We start from the raw sequence: 17,231 nt of genomic DNA, 5'->3' as shown, positions 1-17,231 counted from the left end.
TCACATTATTTCATTATCATGACTTTAAATGATAATAAGCAATTTTATGTGCCATAAATGCAGCATGTTTTTGGCATTGATTATGTTATTCATTCATTTTCTTTCAGCTCGGTCCCTTTATTCATCAGGGGTTGCCACAGCGGAATGAACAACCAACTATTCCAGCATGTTTTACACAGCGGATGCCCTTCCAGCTGCAACCCAGTCCTAGGAAACACCCAATACACTCTCACATGCACATACATACACTACGGCCAATTTAGTTCATCCAATTTACCTATAGCGCATGACTTTGGACTGTGAGGGAAACCGGAGCACCCGAAGGAAACTCCACACCACTGGGAGAACATGCAAACTCCACACAGAAACGACAACTGACCCAGTCAGGACTCAAACCAGTGACCTTCTTGCTGTGAGGTGCTATCCACTGAGCCATTGTGTCACCCAGTGATATAAATATGTTTAATTTCTCCAACAAAATGCTTTAAATTGACAAAAAAATAGTCGACTTTGCTCACTAATAATAAAAAATGCTAAAAATAGGTCATTTAAAGTACGTTTAAAATATTAAACGATTATCAAATTAAAATTACGAGAAAAATAGTTACAGAATCACAGCTTTTTGATTTCTACTGCTACAAAATGTTTTAATATTCATAAAAATGACTAAAGGTCATCTTTGATAACTAAGAAAACAAATATCTACTGCGACAAAATGCATTAAAGTACATAAAAATCACTAAAAGGGTCAACTTTGATCACTAAAAATTAATAAATGCTAAAAAAAATAGAAAATAGAAAAAAAGTCTGTGCCGATGCAGTGGCGTAGGATGTAGTGCTGTCGCCTCACAGCAAGAAGGTTGCTGGTTCGAGCCTTGGCTGGGTCAGTTGGCGTTTCTGTGTGGAGTTTGCATGTTCTCCCTGTGTTCGCGTGGGTTTCCTCCGGGTGCTCCGGTTTCCCCCACAGTCCAAATACATGCGGTACAGGTGAATTGGGTAGGCTAAATTGTCCGTAGTGAATGAGTGTGTGTGGATGTTTCCTAGAGATGGGTTGCAGCTGAAAGGGCATCTGCTGATTAAAAAAGTGCTGGATAAGTTGGCGGTTCATTCCGCTGTGGCAACCCCAGATTAATGAAGGGACTAAGCCGAAAAGAAAATGAATGAATGAATGAGATTGTGGCGACACGGTGGCTCAGTGGTTAGCACTGCCACCTCACAGCAAGAAGGTTGCTGGATCGAGTCCTGGCTGGGTGTGTCAATAGCATCTGTATGCAGCCTTTATGATGCAAGCTGAGATTGCATTACTCAGCGATGCACTGTCAGACACAATGCACTCAAATGGAGCGAGTGACGTCACTGTGATGAGGAGGGTTAGGGGTGGGGTTAGCTGAGCGCATTAAAAAGCATTGCACTGCACCAGGTCTGCATTCAGACCCCTCTCGGGTCAGTTGGCATTTCTGTGTGCAAGTTTGTATGTTCTCCCCTTGTTTCCTCCGGGTGCTTCTGTTTCCCCCACAGTCCAAAGACATGCACTATATTGGTAAACTAAATTGCCTGTAGTGTGTGAATGAGTGTGTATGGATGTTTCCCAGTATACTGGGTTGCAGCTGGAAGGGCATCCGCTACATGCATACATATGCTGGATAAGTTCATGGTTCATTCCGCTGTGGTGACCCCAGATTAATAAAGAAGGAAAATAATTGAAAAAAGATTGTTAGGTTAAAATATGAGGGGAAAAATCACAGCCTTTATTAAAACTCATAAATTTCTCTTGATAGCTCATATTTATTTATTATTATGACTTTAAATATGATAATAAGCATTTCTATGTGGCACAAATGCAGCATGTTTTGGTGCATTGTCATTGATTATGTTATTTAATAATTTTCCTTTGGCTTAATCCCTTTATGCATTAGGGGTTGCCACAGTGGAATGAACCGCCAACTTTTGCAGTATATGTTTTACACAGCGGATGCCCCTTCAGTGCAACCCAGTACTGGGAAACACAGAGAACATGCAATATCCACACGGAAACGCAAACTGACCCAGTCAGGATCGAACCAGGGAATTTCTTGCTATGAGACAATCGTGCTAACCACTAAGCCACCCTGATTACGTTATGGTTGGTGAAACTAACAAATTAGTGACTGCATGGTTTCAATTACCATGTGTTTTGGTTTTATTTGCAAAAAAACTATGTTTAATTTTCAGAAGGGTGGGCTTCCCAATCCCATATATTCCTGGAAAGTCATTTCAATAGAATACTTGGCAGAACATTCGTTAAAAAAAAAGAAAACTCAAGATCTGGCAACCCCGCGTGTTTCACCGCCTGTTTTTGTTGTTGCCCAAGTCTCGTATATCACATGATGCGAGTCACGTAGTCTGCGCTGTTGTTAAATAGCGCTCAGCACAGGCGGACAGACACTCACACATACATACAGAGAGAGAGAGAGGGAGAGACAGACGGACATCACGAGAGCAGCACGCTAAAAATACCCCTGACTTTTTTTTCTTATGTTTTTAAAACTTTGTTGAGCTTATTTTGACCTGAAGTAGCACACCATATAACTAGACGCGTGTTGCAGAGCGCTTATAATAAAACAACATCCGTGCCTAAGAAGAGTTTAAAGCGCATTTTGACGCACGATGTCCACAAACACGCAGCAGAGCAAGAGCTGTCCCATCCCCACGCGGGTCCTGCACCTCAAAGACTGGTCTCAGCTGCCGGACTGCTACAGTCAGACCCCCGGGGGGACACTCTTCTCCACCACACCTGGCGGTAAGACCCACTCTCACTATGACTGAGGGAAAGTTGCTTTACATTCACACATTCGGACTTTCTCCTTAATATAATTTCAGCAAAGTATTACTTAAAAATTCTAAATAGGTAAAGCATATTATCAGCCAATGACTATCAAAGTACAACATCGTTTAAAGTCAATTAAATAGTGCCAATGCTGTTCTGAAGTGGTATTTACATGCTATTTTCACACCGAGTATTCAAATTAGTGTAGTAAACAATATACAGACCGTTAAACTTGACGAATGTGCACATATAAAACCAGTTTTACCTCAAGTCTCACTACTGACTAAAGGAAAGTTGGTTTTATATTCACACATTCGTTCATTTTTGAACTGAAAGACAACATGACGACACCACGCCACGTCGAATACTTGTTTGAAATGGCATGTAAAATGATCTTAAAACAACACTAGCTCTATTTAAATGACTGAGCAATGTTGTGCTTTATGAACAAATAGACAAAAAGGGTAACATACATAAAATTCCAGCAAATTGAACAAGAACGATTTACATCGAGACAGTTTTACATGCAATATAATTGTTAGTTTTTTTTTTTTAAAGTTCACATACAAATCAAAGTCTTTTCTGAAAATAAAAAGTAAGGGTGTTTCTTTGAAAATTTACATTTATGGATGTAAAATTTAGCCCCCAAAAAAGCAATAAATTAATAATAAATTTACAATGAGAAGGATCTACATTCAGAGAGTAACCAAATAATAAAATATTTGGGGAGATATAAAAGTTTGGAAATAAGCATTGAAAAAGTCAACCCAAAAATACTTTACAGTAAGTGCACTCCCTAACTAATGATTTAGTGTTTCATCATATCGAGTACAGAATGAGCATTTAGGGGAAATATTGTTATTAAACTTAGCTAGTTTGGTATTTATTGGGTCGCAATTGTGAAAGATTTTTTCGGAAGAAGCCAAAACTGATCCCAATCCAGGTCACTAAATATATTATTCCAAAAACCTATGCAAGCAGGTAAAGAGATCCGAGAACTATTAATAACCAAGCGAATATATTTGTTTGACATAAAACTGAGAAGAGTTTGGTCAACAAAAAGGTTTGTGTTGTCAAAAATCTAAAGCACCTTTGGGGCCAGATTTGACTAAAGGTATAATACAGCCAGGGATTGCACCAAAAACTATGGCATATTCTTTGGGGAAGGAGAAATTGCTAAAAAAAAAAAAATTACCTCAGTCTTTCACTGAGTTTGGTTACTGTTATTATTGCGTGGTCAACACGTGCTTATAAATATATAAATTATAAATTTTTTATAAATTATAAATATATAAATTTTCAACAAAAGAAAGAAAGAATCTAGAAAAGAATTGAAGAAAAGTGTATACAGCTAGAGGTTTTATGTTTTGACATCACTTCATTTGTTTTTACCCAATTCCATTGGTCCAACATAAGTATAAGTCTAAAATCTTATTCATAAAGGTCTTAATGTCTTAAATTTGACTTGATGAAACCTGCAGAAACCCATGTCATAAAATTTCCACAGTACATCATGCCCTGTTTTACACGCATTTTAAGAAACCAAAACATCCTGGTAATTTGAATTAATTTCCAATAATTAAACACTTGGCAATCATATCCAAAATTGAAAACACGGTTAACACTTCAATATCGTATAATATGCAATAAATTAATTCAGAACATGTGTACTGTTGAAGTCAGAATTACTAGCCCCACTAAATTATTAGACCCCCTGTTTATTTTTTCCCCGATTTCTGTTTCACGGAGAGAAGATTTTTTCAACCCGATTCTAAACATAATAGTTTTAATAACTCCTCTCTAATCACTGATTTATTTTATCTTTGCCATGATGGCAGTAAATAATATTTGACTAGATATTTTTTCAAGACACTTCTATACAGCTTAAAGTGACATTTAGGGGCTTAACTAGGTTATTTAGGCTAACTAGGCAGGTTAGGGTAATTAGGCAAGTATTGCATAATGATGGTTTGTTCTGTAGACTGTCGAAAAAAATTGCTTAAAGCGGCTAAAAATTTGTCCTTAAAATGGTTATTAAAAAAAATAAAAAACTGCTTTTATTCTAGCCGAAATAAAACAAATAAGACTTTCTCCAGAAAAAAAAATATTATCAGACATGCTGTGAAAATTTCCTTGCTCTGTTAAACATAATTTGGGAAATATTTAAAAAAGAAAAAAATATTCAAAGGGGGGCTAATAATTCTGACTTCAACTGTATGTACTGGGCAGTAAACCAAGCTGTGACCCGACCAAGCAAAACTCCAAACAAATGTTGCTAATACATGTTTTTCACTCCTCCACATTCCTTTTTGTTGTGCACAACAAGTTAATCATTGCATGCCTGCAGTAAGATAGCCCAACTGCCATGCTTCTTATGTAACAAAGTGTCTGTTTATCTGATTTGCATCTCGCATGGCGCTAAATTGATACATTTCAATCATTCAGTTTATCTAATCGAGCGAAAAACAAATGATTGACCCCATTGCTGTACGGGCCGTGTCTCCTTTGTCCCCTAGTTTGGCATGTGTCTGTAACTAGCACATGGAGAGGAGGAGGCAATTCTTAGAAACAGGCCGCCTCCTCCTCCTTCACAGCTGCTGTGGTGGATTTCAGGAATAACAGGACTCCATGTGCTCTGGAATAGAGGTTCATTGGGGCCACTATATCGTCATGAATGGCTCCAGCAGGATAGAAAGCTGAATAACTGATCCGAGGCATGCAAATATACGTCTATATATATGTGTTTGGGTGTGTATAGACCGTAAACGTGTGGAGACTGTGAAAGCATGCGTGTGTGTCTGTTTATAGACTGCGTATCTCTGCCAAATATGTGCCCAGATTATGTTTCTCTCCACAAAACAAAAGTTAGGACACTCTGTTATTCCTTCTACATAATGGAATATATTATATGAACATTTATATAAGTATTCACTCAAAAAATATTTTGCTTTGCCGTTCTTCAAACTTATTTAAAATGAGCTTTAACACAATTCTCACGATTTTTAAACATGTTAGTCAACTTAATCGGTTTGTGTTGAGAAAAAATTAAGGAATTGAGTGGAAGACAACATTTTTTACTGTATACAACACTACAATTGCTGTAAAAAAATGCTGGGTTCCACACAATTCTTTCAGGTTATCTCAAGATAAATCCTTATTTAACTTACAATTTTTAATGTTAACCTAATCGTCTTTTTGTTATATTTATTTATTTTTTTACAAATTTGAAGTGGATTCAACATAAAATAATTTGGTGTTGTCACGTTACTGGAATTCGATACCAATCGGTACCGATCATTTAAAAACGTCTATTTCCCGCTAACATTTGAGCGCGTCCTTAAGGCTGATATATACTTCTACATCAAGCTCCCGCACATGGTCCGGTGCAGCCTTTATGTGGTTGCATGGCTGTGATTGACGCATATGCAAATGCGCACCTCTCAGAAAATGTAACTACACATTGCAACGACGCTTCGCACAAGCTCTGTAATTTGTCGGCTTGGTAGCGGTGACAAGTATGAGCGGTGCTGAGAGCTGCAAGCCCAAGTGTCGAGTCCCGTGATGGAGCTTCAGATTAGGTTTCTCTACACAAAACAAAGAGGAAATAAATACATTTACAATACTCTACTAGTCCTTCCACATAATTAAATATATTATATCTTCATTTATAAAAAAATATTTTGTTTGCTATAACTACTTATTTAAAATGAGCTTAAACACAATTCTCACGATTTTTAAACATGTCAAGTCAACTTAATCGGTTTGTGTTGGGAAAACATTAAAGAATTGAGTGGAACCCAACATTTTTTACTGTATACAACACTACAAACACTGTAAAAAATGCTGGATTCCTCACAATTCCTTCAGGTTATCCCAAAACAAAAACTTATTTTAACTTATAAACTCAAGTTAACTTAATAGTTTATTTTTTATTTTATTTTTTTTTTACAAATTTTAGTGGATTCAACAAAATAATTTGAAGTTGTCACAAAACTGTAATTCGATACCCATGAGTACAAAAATTTTTAAAACGTAAATTTCTCGCTAACATTTGAGCGCTTTCTTAAGGCTGATTTATACTTCTGCATAAGCGCACATGTATGGTCCGGCACAGCCATTCCACGGTCGCATAGCCTTGCCGTGGCTGAGGCAGACGCTGATGTGTACCTCTCAAAAAATGTAACTACACATCGCAAAGATGCTTGGCGCGAACTCTGCGATTGTTCGGCTTGGTAGCTGTGCGAAGTGTGGGCAGTGCTAAGAGCCATGAGCTCATTGGAGCGGTTTACAAGCATCAAGTCCCATGAAGGAGCTCCAGGTGTTTAATGTTTACCTCATGATTAAAGTTGTTGCACGTCCGCCAGTTTCCCACCTCTGAATGAGCAAGCTTTAGCTACGTTTAAGGTAGCGTTCAGAAAAAACAAAACACCAGCAAAGAAACTAACACAGAGAAAAATAAACACCTACTGCCAGCTAGCGTTTTGGAAGTGTTATTGCAGAGTTACACAAACAGCATGCAGAAGGGTAAATCCACGACTGCGCACAAGGCTGGTGCCATTGCTCGACGCAGAAGTTTATACCAGCCTCTAAATATTTAAACAGCCATTGTGTTCATGCTCAACAGAAATGACTATGATTGGCAATAAACACAATGGCAAATCATTGCTGTTTAAGAACGCGGTCAAACGTCTGTGGGAAATGGACGTTTTTAAAATTTCAGTACGGATTGGTATCGAATTCCACTATCGTAATAAAACTAAAACAAGTAGGCGGTCCCAAAAATAACTTCACAATTGTGTTTTCAACTTTTATTGTTGCATACATTTAAAAACGTCTATATACATTTTTTATTATTAGTAATACAATTATCCATCGTTAATGGCGAGAGTTGCGTTCTAAAAATCACCCACAATTGGTGAAAACTTGCAAAGATAAAGTCTTATAATATCGAAGAATTATGTAAATTTGGCAAGCTGAACGCATTCTGTACTGTACAGGCAGGCCCGGATTAAGAACTCAGGGGCCCCTGGGCACATTGTCTTGTAAGGCCCCCTACCTGGCCGCACCCCTATAGTTGAATTTAAAAAATAAGAATAATATAATAATTTTTAAATAAAATTAATCTATAATTTGTTGCCCACATATTTAAATAAATGATATATAGTACATATGTATTTATAGTCTACAAAGTTTTAACTTATTTTTCAAAGCATTGAATAAAAATACTAATATATACTATATATATATATATATATATATATATATATATATATATATATATATATATATATATATATATATATATATTTTTTTTTTTTTTTTAAGGGTATTTTAATGTATTGCTTTTACTAACTTATAAAGCATATTATTGCCATGGCATATAACTCACAATGCTTCTCCAATCCAGTTCTATGAATCTGAGTCTTACATAATACAAACACTGATTTACTGTCTCTCTCCTCCTCTCCCTGTATTTTCTCTACTCTTCTCGTGATGAAGACTTGATTATAAACCTAAAAGTATCCGAAATCACACACACTATACCTCTTCTCTCCCGTCTCTCTCCTCTTCAGGGCCTTTCTCTCTCTCTCTCCCTCTCTCTCTCCTTTTCTGTCTGTCTCTCACCCGATGAATCCAGTCCGCGCTGCGCTGCCGTTAGCCTCCTCCGCCTGGTTAATGCTAGCTTCTCATTAGTTAGTTACCATAACGTCTTCTTCTGTACCCTCATTCTCCTGATCATAGGTCTGTTTAAAGATGGTGTGTATGGAAAATGCCTCAATAAAGATGCCTCCTCTCCTCTTTCTCTCGCGTTTGCTAAATCCACTTGTCCACTCATTTTTGATCTATGACAGATAACTTACTAACGTAACTCCGCTCCGTTTAGTGCGGGTTATTACAAAACTGACGTTTCCGCGCTTGACCAATTACAGCATTCTGTTTAGTTAACGAAAAAAAGGCAGTTTAAATATAATAATAATATTAATATGTGATCGCGATTTTTTTGCTCAGAGGAAATACAGTTGTCTGAGCAATATAGTTTTTGCAGAGTGGGAGGCGCCTATAATAAGGCTAAACATTATTAAATACCCACCAGACACTTGTGACTTTATATCACATTTGCATTATTTTTTTAAAAAAATGTTTCCTTCCTGTTAAAAATAAATATATTTCCAATCTGATATGTAACGGGGAGAAAAAAAAGTAGCACGAGTTCAGCTGATGGTGGATTCGAACCGACTTCATAATTAATCGCGTCAGAAGATGATGCTGCGTTCCTTACAAGGTGCGCCACTGCGGCTGTAATACTAACAAGCTGTTTACTTATCTTGTCTCTATCAATGAGGCATCGATGGGCGTAAACCCTGAATAGCTTATTCCAACTAGATGCGCTATTTGCAATTAGCCAAAAAAGACACTCCGAAATTGTCTTTTTTTTCTCCCCCCTCGCAGGGGCCCCTAGTGCGCACGGGCCCCTGGGCCTGTGCCCATAAGGCCCATTGGTTAATCCGGCCCTGTGTACAGGGAAAAAAATTGATGAAACTGCGAGGCTGCGAACCGTGTTATAGTGAGGGACCACTGAATTTCTTTCTACACACAATTTTGTTTAGTCATTTTTTAAATTGTTTATGAAATGCATTCTTAGTTGAGATTGATAAATTAGCATATTTAGGTTTAGTTATTTTTATACAAATTGTAATTTCCCCTTTTCCTGTTGATTTTTGGGGTGAAACGTGAGTGGGTGTGGGGGGGGAATGCTCCAAGTTTAATGCAAACACTTTATCTTATACAAATTTGATAACGTTGAAGAGCAGTCACCGAACAAAATGTGCTTGAGCAGGACTTGGCTGGGTTTGGTCTTTGCATTCCTCTGTCCAGAGCAGTTCACCGTTGTGTGCCTACTGTTGGTTCAACCCCAGCCAACATCTCTGTCCACACCCTGATCCTCCCCCCACCGTCTCTACCCCTTTTGTCCAGGACGCATTGCACTAAAGGTTGCATAACATGTTTTTCAGCCACTAGTAACGACTGTTGGGTACAGTAGATCTTTAAGCACAACAGACAATAAAAAAAAGCTTTAAAGGGATTGTCCACCCAAACATGTAATAAACATGTCTGTAAATTTGTTCCAAAGCTGTTTGACTTTTTTTTTTCTTCTTCTTCTTCTTCTTCTTCCACTGAATGAAAAAGAAGATATTTAAGAGTTGCTAACATTCTTCAAAATATCTTCATGTGTGCTCAACAGTAAAAAAAAACCAAACAAACGAGTGAGTCTGTGAGTGTAAAGATATTTTGGGTGAACTATCCCTTTTACAGTGTTTAACTAATAGTCAAACCAGTTAAGCTAGCGCCATGTGGTTGTTTACAACTTTTCAAAACACGAATTTGAACTTTGCTACATGGTGAAGTCCTTCTGGCCCAAAAATAGAAATTGTCATCATTTACTCGCCCTCCAAACCTGTTGAATTTCTTTCTTCTGTTTCTACTCCACACTCTCATGTTTGGAGAAGTTGTGAAGGACCACATGGTGCTAAGATAACTAGCACTGCTTTGGTTTGTTCATTTACTGAAAGCTTTTAAACAGTTCTCTCACAAATTAAAATATAAGTTTACTCACTGCAAAACACGTACCGAGTTTCTTTTTCCTGTTAGGCACAAAGAACTTTGATTAGCCATTGACTGTTATAAAAATCCTACTGTGCATGTCAATGGCAAATTGCAATATTGTTCTAAATAAATTTGTGTTTAAGAAAAAAAGAATATTTTCATTTTTGGGAGACATTCCCCTTTTAAAAGCATTTAATTCATAAACAAACTAAAGCAGCACTATTTAGCTTAGCACCATGTGGTTGTTTACAGCTTCAAACACATTTTAAAGTAGATTTTGTGAAACAAAATAAAAGATCGTCCCAAGCATGTGACTAGCTTACAGTTTCCAACCCCTTCTAAATATCATTATAGGTGTTTAATAGAAACAGAAAATCTAAAATGCTTTTGGGGAAGCCGATGGTGAGTAAATGGTCAGTATATCCTTTATTTTTGGGGGGAGAACTACCCTTTAGTGTTTAATTCATAAACAAACCAAATGCAGCGCTAGTTAGCTTAGCACCATGTGGTTGATCATTGCTTCTCCAGAATTACACTGTGGATTCCCTGTGATCCAAAAATATTTAAGCACATTTTTTAAAAGGTAGATTTTGTTTAAAAAGTAATAATAATAATAATAAAGATTGTCCTACTGAGCATGTCACTGGCTTACTGCCCTTCTGGGAAAAGACAGCTTAACCAGCCAAGGCTTGTTGGTTGTTTTTTAGCTGGCTAACCAACCTGGTTTTAGAGGAGTTTTGGCCATTTCCAGGCTGTTTTCCAGAAATTTCCAGCCTCGTCTTCGATGGTCAGGCTGGAAAATAACCAGCTAAAATCAGCTTGACAAGCCTGGTTTAGGCTGGACATAGCTGGTTTTAGCTGGTCAACTCCCAGCCTGACCAGCTAAGACCAGGCTGGAAATGCCTGGAATGGCCAAAACCCCTCTGAAATCAGGCTGGTCAACCAGCTAAAACCATTCTTCTCCTCATGTCATTATCTGTGTTTAATGGAGAAAAATAATAAAAAATTATTTGGAGTAGCTAATAGTGAGTAAATGATTAGTTTTTTTTTCAGAAAACTACCCATAAGCTTTTCATTCATAATCAAACAGAAGCTGTGCTAGTTAGCTAGCACCATGTGGTTTTTCACAGCTTCTCCAAACATGAGTTTGAACCTTGCTACATCAAGGAGTCCCCAGGGCCCAAAAATAAAAAAATTGAACCTGTTTGAATCTTCTTTCTTCTGTTTCTACTCCACAACTTCTTACAAAACATGTGAATAACCACATGGCACTAGCTAACTAGCATGCTTTGGTTAGGCTATGAATTTAAAGCTTCATACTGCTTCAAAACTTTTGTAAACTTTTTTCCTGTTGAACACAAATCAAGATATTGTGACAGATTTTTAAAAGAGTTTGTGAAAAAAATAAAAGATTGTCTTACTAAGCCTGTGACTGGTTATTTCCCTAAATATCACTATCTATTTAATAATAGAAAAAGTACATCAAAAATGTTTGGGGAGTGAGTAAATATTCAGTATATTTAATTTTTTTGGGAGAATTACCCTTAAGCGTTTAATTCATAAACAAACCAAAGCTGCGCTAGTTAGCTTAGCACCATGTGGCTGTTCACAGCTTCTCCAAACATGCGGTTGTGGAGTCGTGGCTCACGTGCAGACGCTCTCAGATTTCCTGGAACTAAACTGGGAGGTGCTGATCCAGCAATCCAGTTCACCCCATTTCTCATTGTAGGAGACAGTGCTGCCTTTTTACATGCAAAATGACAAACGCTTCAGTCTTTGTTTACATTCTGATAGCACGGACATGTGAAGTGGCTATCGTTCTGCTATCTCGCTTTTGTTTTGTTAAATAGATTACAACTGCTGTTCACTTGATTAAAATGACAAAAAAATCAAAGTTCAAGCCACATTTGCTAAAACATTTGGCTTGTTTTTGTGCATGTTTTTCCTCACATAAGAAAGGCTACATAGTAATATAATGTCTTGGTTCACTAGTTTTATATTTGGCATTTTTTTCCTCTTACCCCTGCCGAAAAATCCAGCCTAAACCAGCCTAGGCTGGTTGGCTGGTTTTAGCTGGTCGACCAGCCTGGTTTTAGAGGGGTTTTGGCCACTTCCAGGCTGGTTTCCAGCCATTTCCAGCCTGGTCTTAGCTGGTCAGGCTGGGAGATGACCAGCTAAAACCAGCTTGACCAGCCTAGCCAAGCTGGGAGTCCAGCCAAAACCAGCTATATCCAGCTTAAACCAGGCTGGTCACGCTGGTTTTAGCTGGATTTGGCTGGTCATTTTCCAGCCTGACCAGCTAAGACCAGGCTGGAAATGGCTGAGAACCAGCCTGGAAATGGCCAAAACCCCTCTAAAACCAGGCTGGTCAACCAGCTAAAACCAGCCAACCAGCCTAGGCTGGTTTAAGCTGGATTTTTTAGCAGGGACACAATGAAGGGCTGCAGAAGTAAATGTAAAAACGCATACCTGGAAAGTTACTCTATAGGTCAACCCATTTACAAGCCCTTGTATATATATTCTACCAGTGGTTCTCAACCAGGAAGGCTACAGGATAGGAGAAAAAAAAACAGAAAAAAAAAATAGCAAATTTGTGATTTTTTTTTATTTATTTTTTTTTGGATTCATCGGATCTATTTTTGCTACAAAAATAAACTTTAACAGTTATTTCATCAAAAATATAAGTGACTTAATATTATTAACTTGTTTGTTGAACTGTCATATGAAATCAGTGTCGCATTTTCAATCTTGAGGGGATTATATAAAGTGGTATATTATATATGGTATATTAAGTGATGGTCAGTTGTCAGCCCTCTTGGTCGTCAGGTTGTGTGATGTATGTTGCTGAACGGTATTCAAATGTTATAAATCACAAAACACCACATTTTGAAACTGAACTGCAGTATGTCAATTTAGTTTATTTGTGTTTGCTGCGCTCAGAGACTTTAGTAAACGGCGCTCATTTGTCTTAATTCTCCTCGAGAAGCTGTGCAAGCCTCAAAGGTTTAAGGTCCTTGCACCCTGACTAAGTGCGAAACTGTCGTATTCGTTTTTTCATATTCGTCATGTGGCTCTCAATTGTCTAAAACACCCCACAAAATATTTGCTACAAATGCGAAAAATGCAGAAAATCGAACCATCCGAATAAATTTTTATGACAGACAGAAGTTGCAGAGGCTGCAAACATAATAACGTGAGGTCGTATTTAGTTTATATACATAAAAAACGAATAAACTAGTCAGAATATAGGCTACAGTAATGATCATAGACCTACTAATACTCATGATAATAATAATAATAATAATAATAATAATGTGGGCCTAAAAACATATCTATCTGTCTGTCTTCCTTCAGTTCATCCATCCATTCGTCCATCCTCCACTTAGTTGTTCTGTCTATCTGTCTGTCTGTCTGTCTGTCTGTGGTGGTGGTGTTTGGGGGGTGGGGGGCAACTGCAATGAACCAGTTTGGGAGGTTTGCAAAAGGTTGAGAACCCCTGTATTATACCATTAAACTTTTTTATAGTGATTATTTTTAGGAAAAATATATTTAATAAGTATATTTAATTGAAATCAGACTGTTTGGATGATGTAATCTTGCTGTTTTGACTTGAATATAGCTGTTATCATTGCTAACACGACATTAAATCTTAAATAAATCTGCAGTGTTTAATGTAAATATATGCATTTTTCTAATCGTGTGATTGGCTGCTGCAATAAGTGTGCTCTCCCTCCTCCAGGAACCAGGATCATTTACGACAGAAAGTTCCTCCTGGACTGCAGGAACTCTCCGATCGCCCGGACTCCACCCTGCTGTTTGCCCCAGATTCCAGGAGTGACCATTCCTTCACTCCACCCCGTGTCCAAATTGCAGGAGCTCAAAGAGGAACTGGAGGAGGAGAAAGAGCTGGCAGGTAAAACCGCTTTCTGCTCCAGAAAAAAAAAGAAAGTGAAAAACAAACAATCTGTTCTGTCTGCAATAACATTTCTAGGAAACGTAAAGTTCTCCAGGCTTCTCCTAAAACACATTATTTTCACAGTTAATCAGTTAGTTTCAGTGCTTAAACACTATAGAAAATGGTTATTATTGTTCTATAATATAAATTAAGTAATATATAAGAGATAAAGGATCTCTCTTTTAAATGAATACTTTCCATATGATGCTATACAATATGATTTTTGTGTATATAGACATTAGATTAGTCAGTAACAAAGCCAAATCTAACAATATCTTAAGATCACAGTGCAAAAGAAACTACTGCACCCCAAAGAAAATGCTAGAGAATAATATTCAATACGATTTTAATAAAGAGGAAGAACTAAGAGGACCATATCATTTATACAGTCGTCTGTCTATCCATCCATCCATCCATCCATCCAACCAGCCAGCCATCCATCTATCTATCCATTGTTCTATCTATCCATCGTTTTAGCTATCATTCCAGTCATCTATCTATCTATCTATCTATCTATCTATCTATCTATCTATCTATCTATCTATCTATCTATCTATCTATCTATCTATCTATCTATCTATCTATCTATCTATCTATCTATCTATCTATCTATCTATCGTTCTATCTATCTATCGTTCTATCTATCGTTCTATCTATTGTTCTATCTATCCATCGTTTTAGCTGTCATTCCAGTGATCTATCATCCCATCATCTATCTATTGTTCTATCCATCTATTGTTCCATTCCTCAATCCATCGTTCTATGCATCTGTCTATTGTTCTATTCATCTATCATTCTATATCATTCTATCCATCCATCCATCCATCCATCCATCATTCTATTCATCTATCATATCACCTTATCTATCATTCCATCCATCAATCCATCGTTCTATCCATCCATCCATCTATTCTATTCATCCATCACTCTATCCATCCATCTATTCTATTCATCCATCACTCTATCCATCTATTTTATCTATCATTTCTTACAGCTGGATTATTGCTCCATCCATCCACTGTTCTATCTCTCTATCATTCCATCCATCGTTTTATCTATCATTCCATCTATCGTTCGATCCATCTATCTATTGTTCTATCCATCTGTCTATTGTTCTATTCATCTATCTAGCATTCTATCCATCCATCTATCCACCAATCTATTGTTCTATCATCTTTTTTCTATGCATCTATCTGACGTTCCATCCATCAATCTATCGTTCCATCCATCTATTGTTCTATTCATCTATCATTCTATCCATTTATCTATCGTTCCATCCCTCTATCTATCATTCTATTCATCCATCTACCGTTCTATCCATCCATTCACCAATCTATCGTTTTATCATCTATCTATCTGACGTTGCATCCATCAATCTATCGTTCTTTCCAATTATCTACTGTTCTCTATTCATCTATCATTCTATCCATTTATCTATCGTTCCATCCATCCATTGTTCTATTCATCTATCATTCCATTTATCTATTATTCTATCCATCTGTCTATTGTTCCATTCATCTATCATTCTATTCATCCATCTACCGTTCTATCATCTATTTTGCTATGCATCCATCCATCTATCCATCCATCTTTTGTTCCATCCATCCATAATTTTATCCATGTATCTATCGTTTTATCATCCATCTATCTATAGTTCTATTCATCGACTGTTCTATCTAAAGTTCTACCAATCAATGTATTGTTCTACCGTTCTTTTTATTGTTCTACTGTTTTATCTATCGGTCTGTCTAAATGATTGCATTACGCTTTGCAATATTAGGTGTAGATGCAATAAAATGAGAATTTCAGGGAACTGCGTTAAATGCCCTCATAAAAAGCATAATAATATTAATAATAATAATAAATTTTTTGAAAAGTCGTTGCAGCAGTTAAATACAAAAAAATATAAATACAATAAAATGTTAATAAATATAATCAAATTAATAGTACATTTGAATAACTTTCTTATTAATAATACAAATTTAATTTTTCTGCAAAACTATTTTGTTAAATAAGATGTTGAAGGGTAAAATGCTCTAAAGTATGCGTACAAAGACCTCGAGCTTCTAAACCTTCAACAAAAAAAACAAAAAAAAAAGATCTCCTTAAACAAATCATGCTATTTGTTTGTAGTGTAAAGTCTGTTTGAAACCCTAATCAGTCTCTTTCTTTCTTTTTTTAGCTGACGACAGCCAGTTTGAGATGGACATCTGAGTGTTTGTTGTACCTCCTGTGGAGATTTCTCTGTTTTATCAGTGGAGATGCTGCTGTTTTTCTCTCACAGTCAGCGGACATCACAGATTCACCACATTTACAGGGCTTTTCATGAGCCGAACGCTGTATTATTAATTTCTTTCAAAGTATTTGTGAGACGTTTACCAGAAGAAGAAACATGATTCTTTATCAGTGGCGGTGTTTAAAAACCTTTATTGTACATATGGTACTTTCTACTTTCTTTCTCTTATTTTTTTTTTAAAGAAAATGTAGCATTGTGTGTAAGCCGGGGAAAAAAACAAACCAAAAGGCCAAATCTCTCATTTCTGAGCAATATATCTCAGCAAACATAGATTGTTGAACGGTAAAGGCTGAATACGTGCCAAATGAATGTCTTTTTTTTTTTACATATGTTTGGTGTTTCGCCTTAAAAACAAGAAAGCACATCAGAACATGAAATATTCACCACTGTGTGCCCTCAGGGGTTTCCTGGTGTTTCGTTTGCCTGGATTTCCTCAGGTTTTATTATTTTGATTTGAAATAAAGAAACAAACAAATACTTGTCCTGTGTTCTGTTTGGAGTTTGTGCAAAATATTAGGATATTTTATTTGGGTTTTAGAGTTGCAATCGAAATCGTATCTATTGCTAAA

General features: G+C 36.8%; 1 protein-coding gene and 1 long non-coding RNA gene across 2 annotated transcripts; one reads left to right on the top strand and one right to left on the bottom strand.

Moving 5' to 3' along the window:
* Positions 1-2,423: 2,423 nt before the first annotated feature.
* On the top strand, positions 2,424-17,139 carry eif4ebp3l (eukaryotic translation initiation factor 4E binding protein 3, like). Its single transcript, NM_199683.1, is given in 3 exon segments — positions 2,424-2,779; positions 14,151-14,324; positions 16,549-17,139. Coding segments are annotated over 3 exon segments (339 nt in total). The 5' UTR covers positions 2,424-2,646; the 3' UTR covers positions 16,581-17,139.
* On the bottom strand, positions 11,073-16,257 carry LOC141377678 (uncharacterized). Its single transcript, XR_012390198.1, has 4 exons — positions 15,676-16,257; positions 14,740-15,126; positions 12,844-13,830; positions 11,073-12,434 (listed from the first exon to the last, which is right to left on the bottom strand). It is a non-coding gene; the product is annotated as an uncharacterized lncRNA (long non-coding RNA).
* Positions 17,140-17,231: the final 92 nt, after the last annotated feature.

This window comes from Danio rerio, chromosome 14 (genome assembly GCF_049306965.1).
Source record: "Danio rerio strain Tuebingen ecotype United States chromosome 14, GRCz12tu, whole genome shotgun sequence".
NCBI classification, from domain to species: domain Eukaryota; kingdom Metazoa; phylum Chordata; class Actinopteri; order Cypriniformes; family Danionidae; genus Danio; species Danio rerio.
The sequence above is the reverse complement of the archived record's forward strand: the minus strand, read 5'-3'. Positions and strand labels throughout refer to the sequence as shown.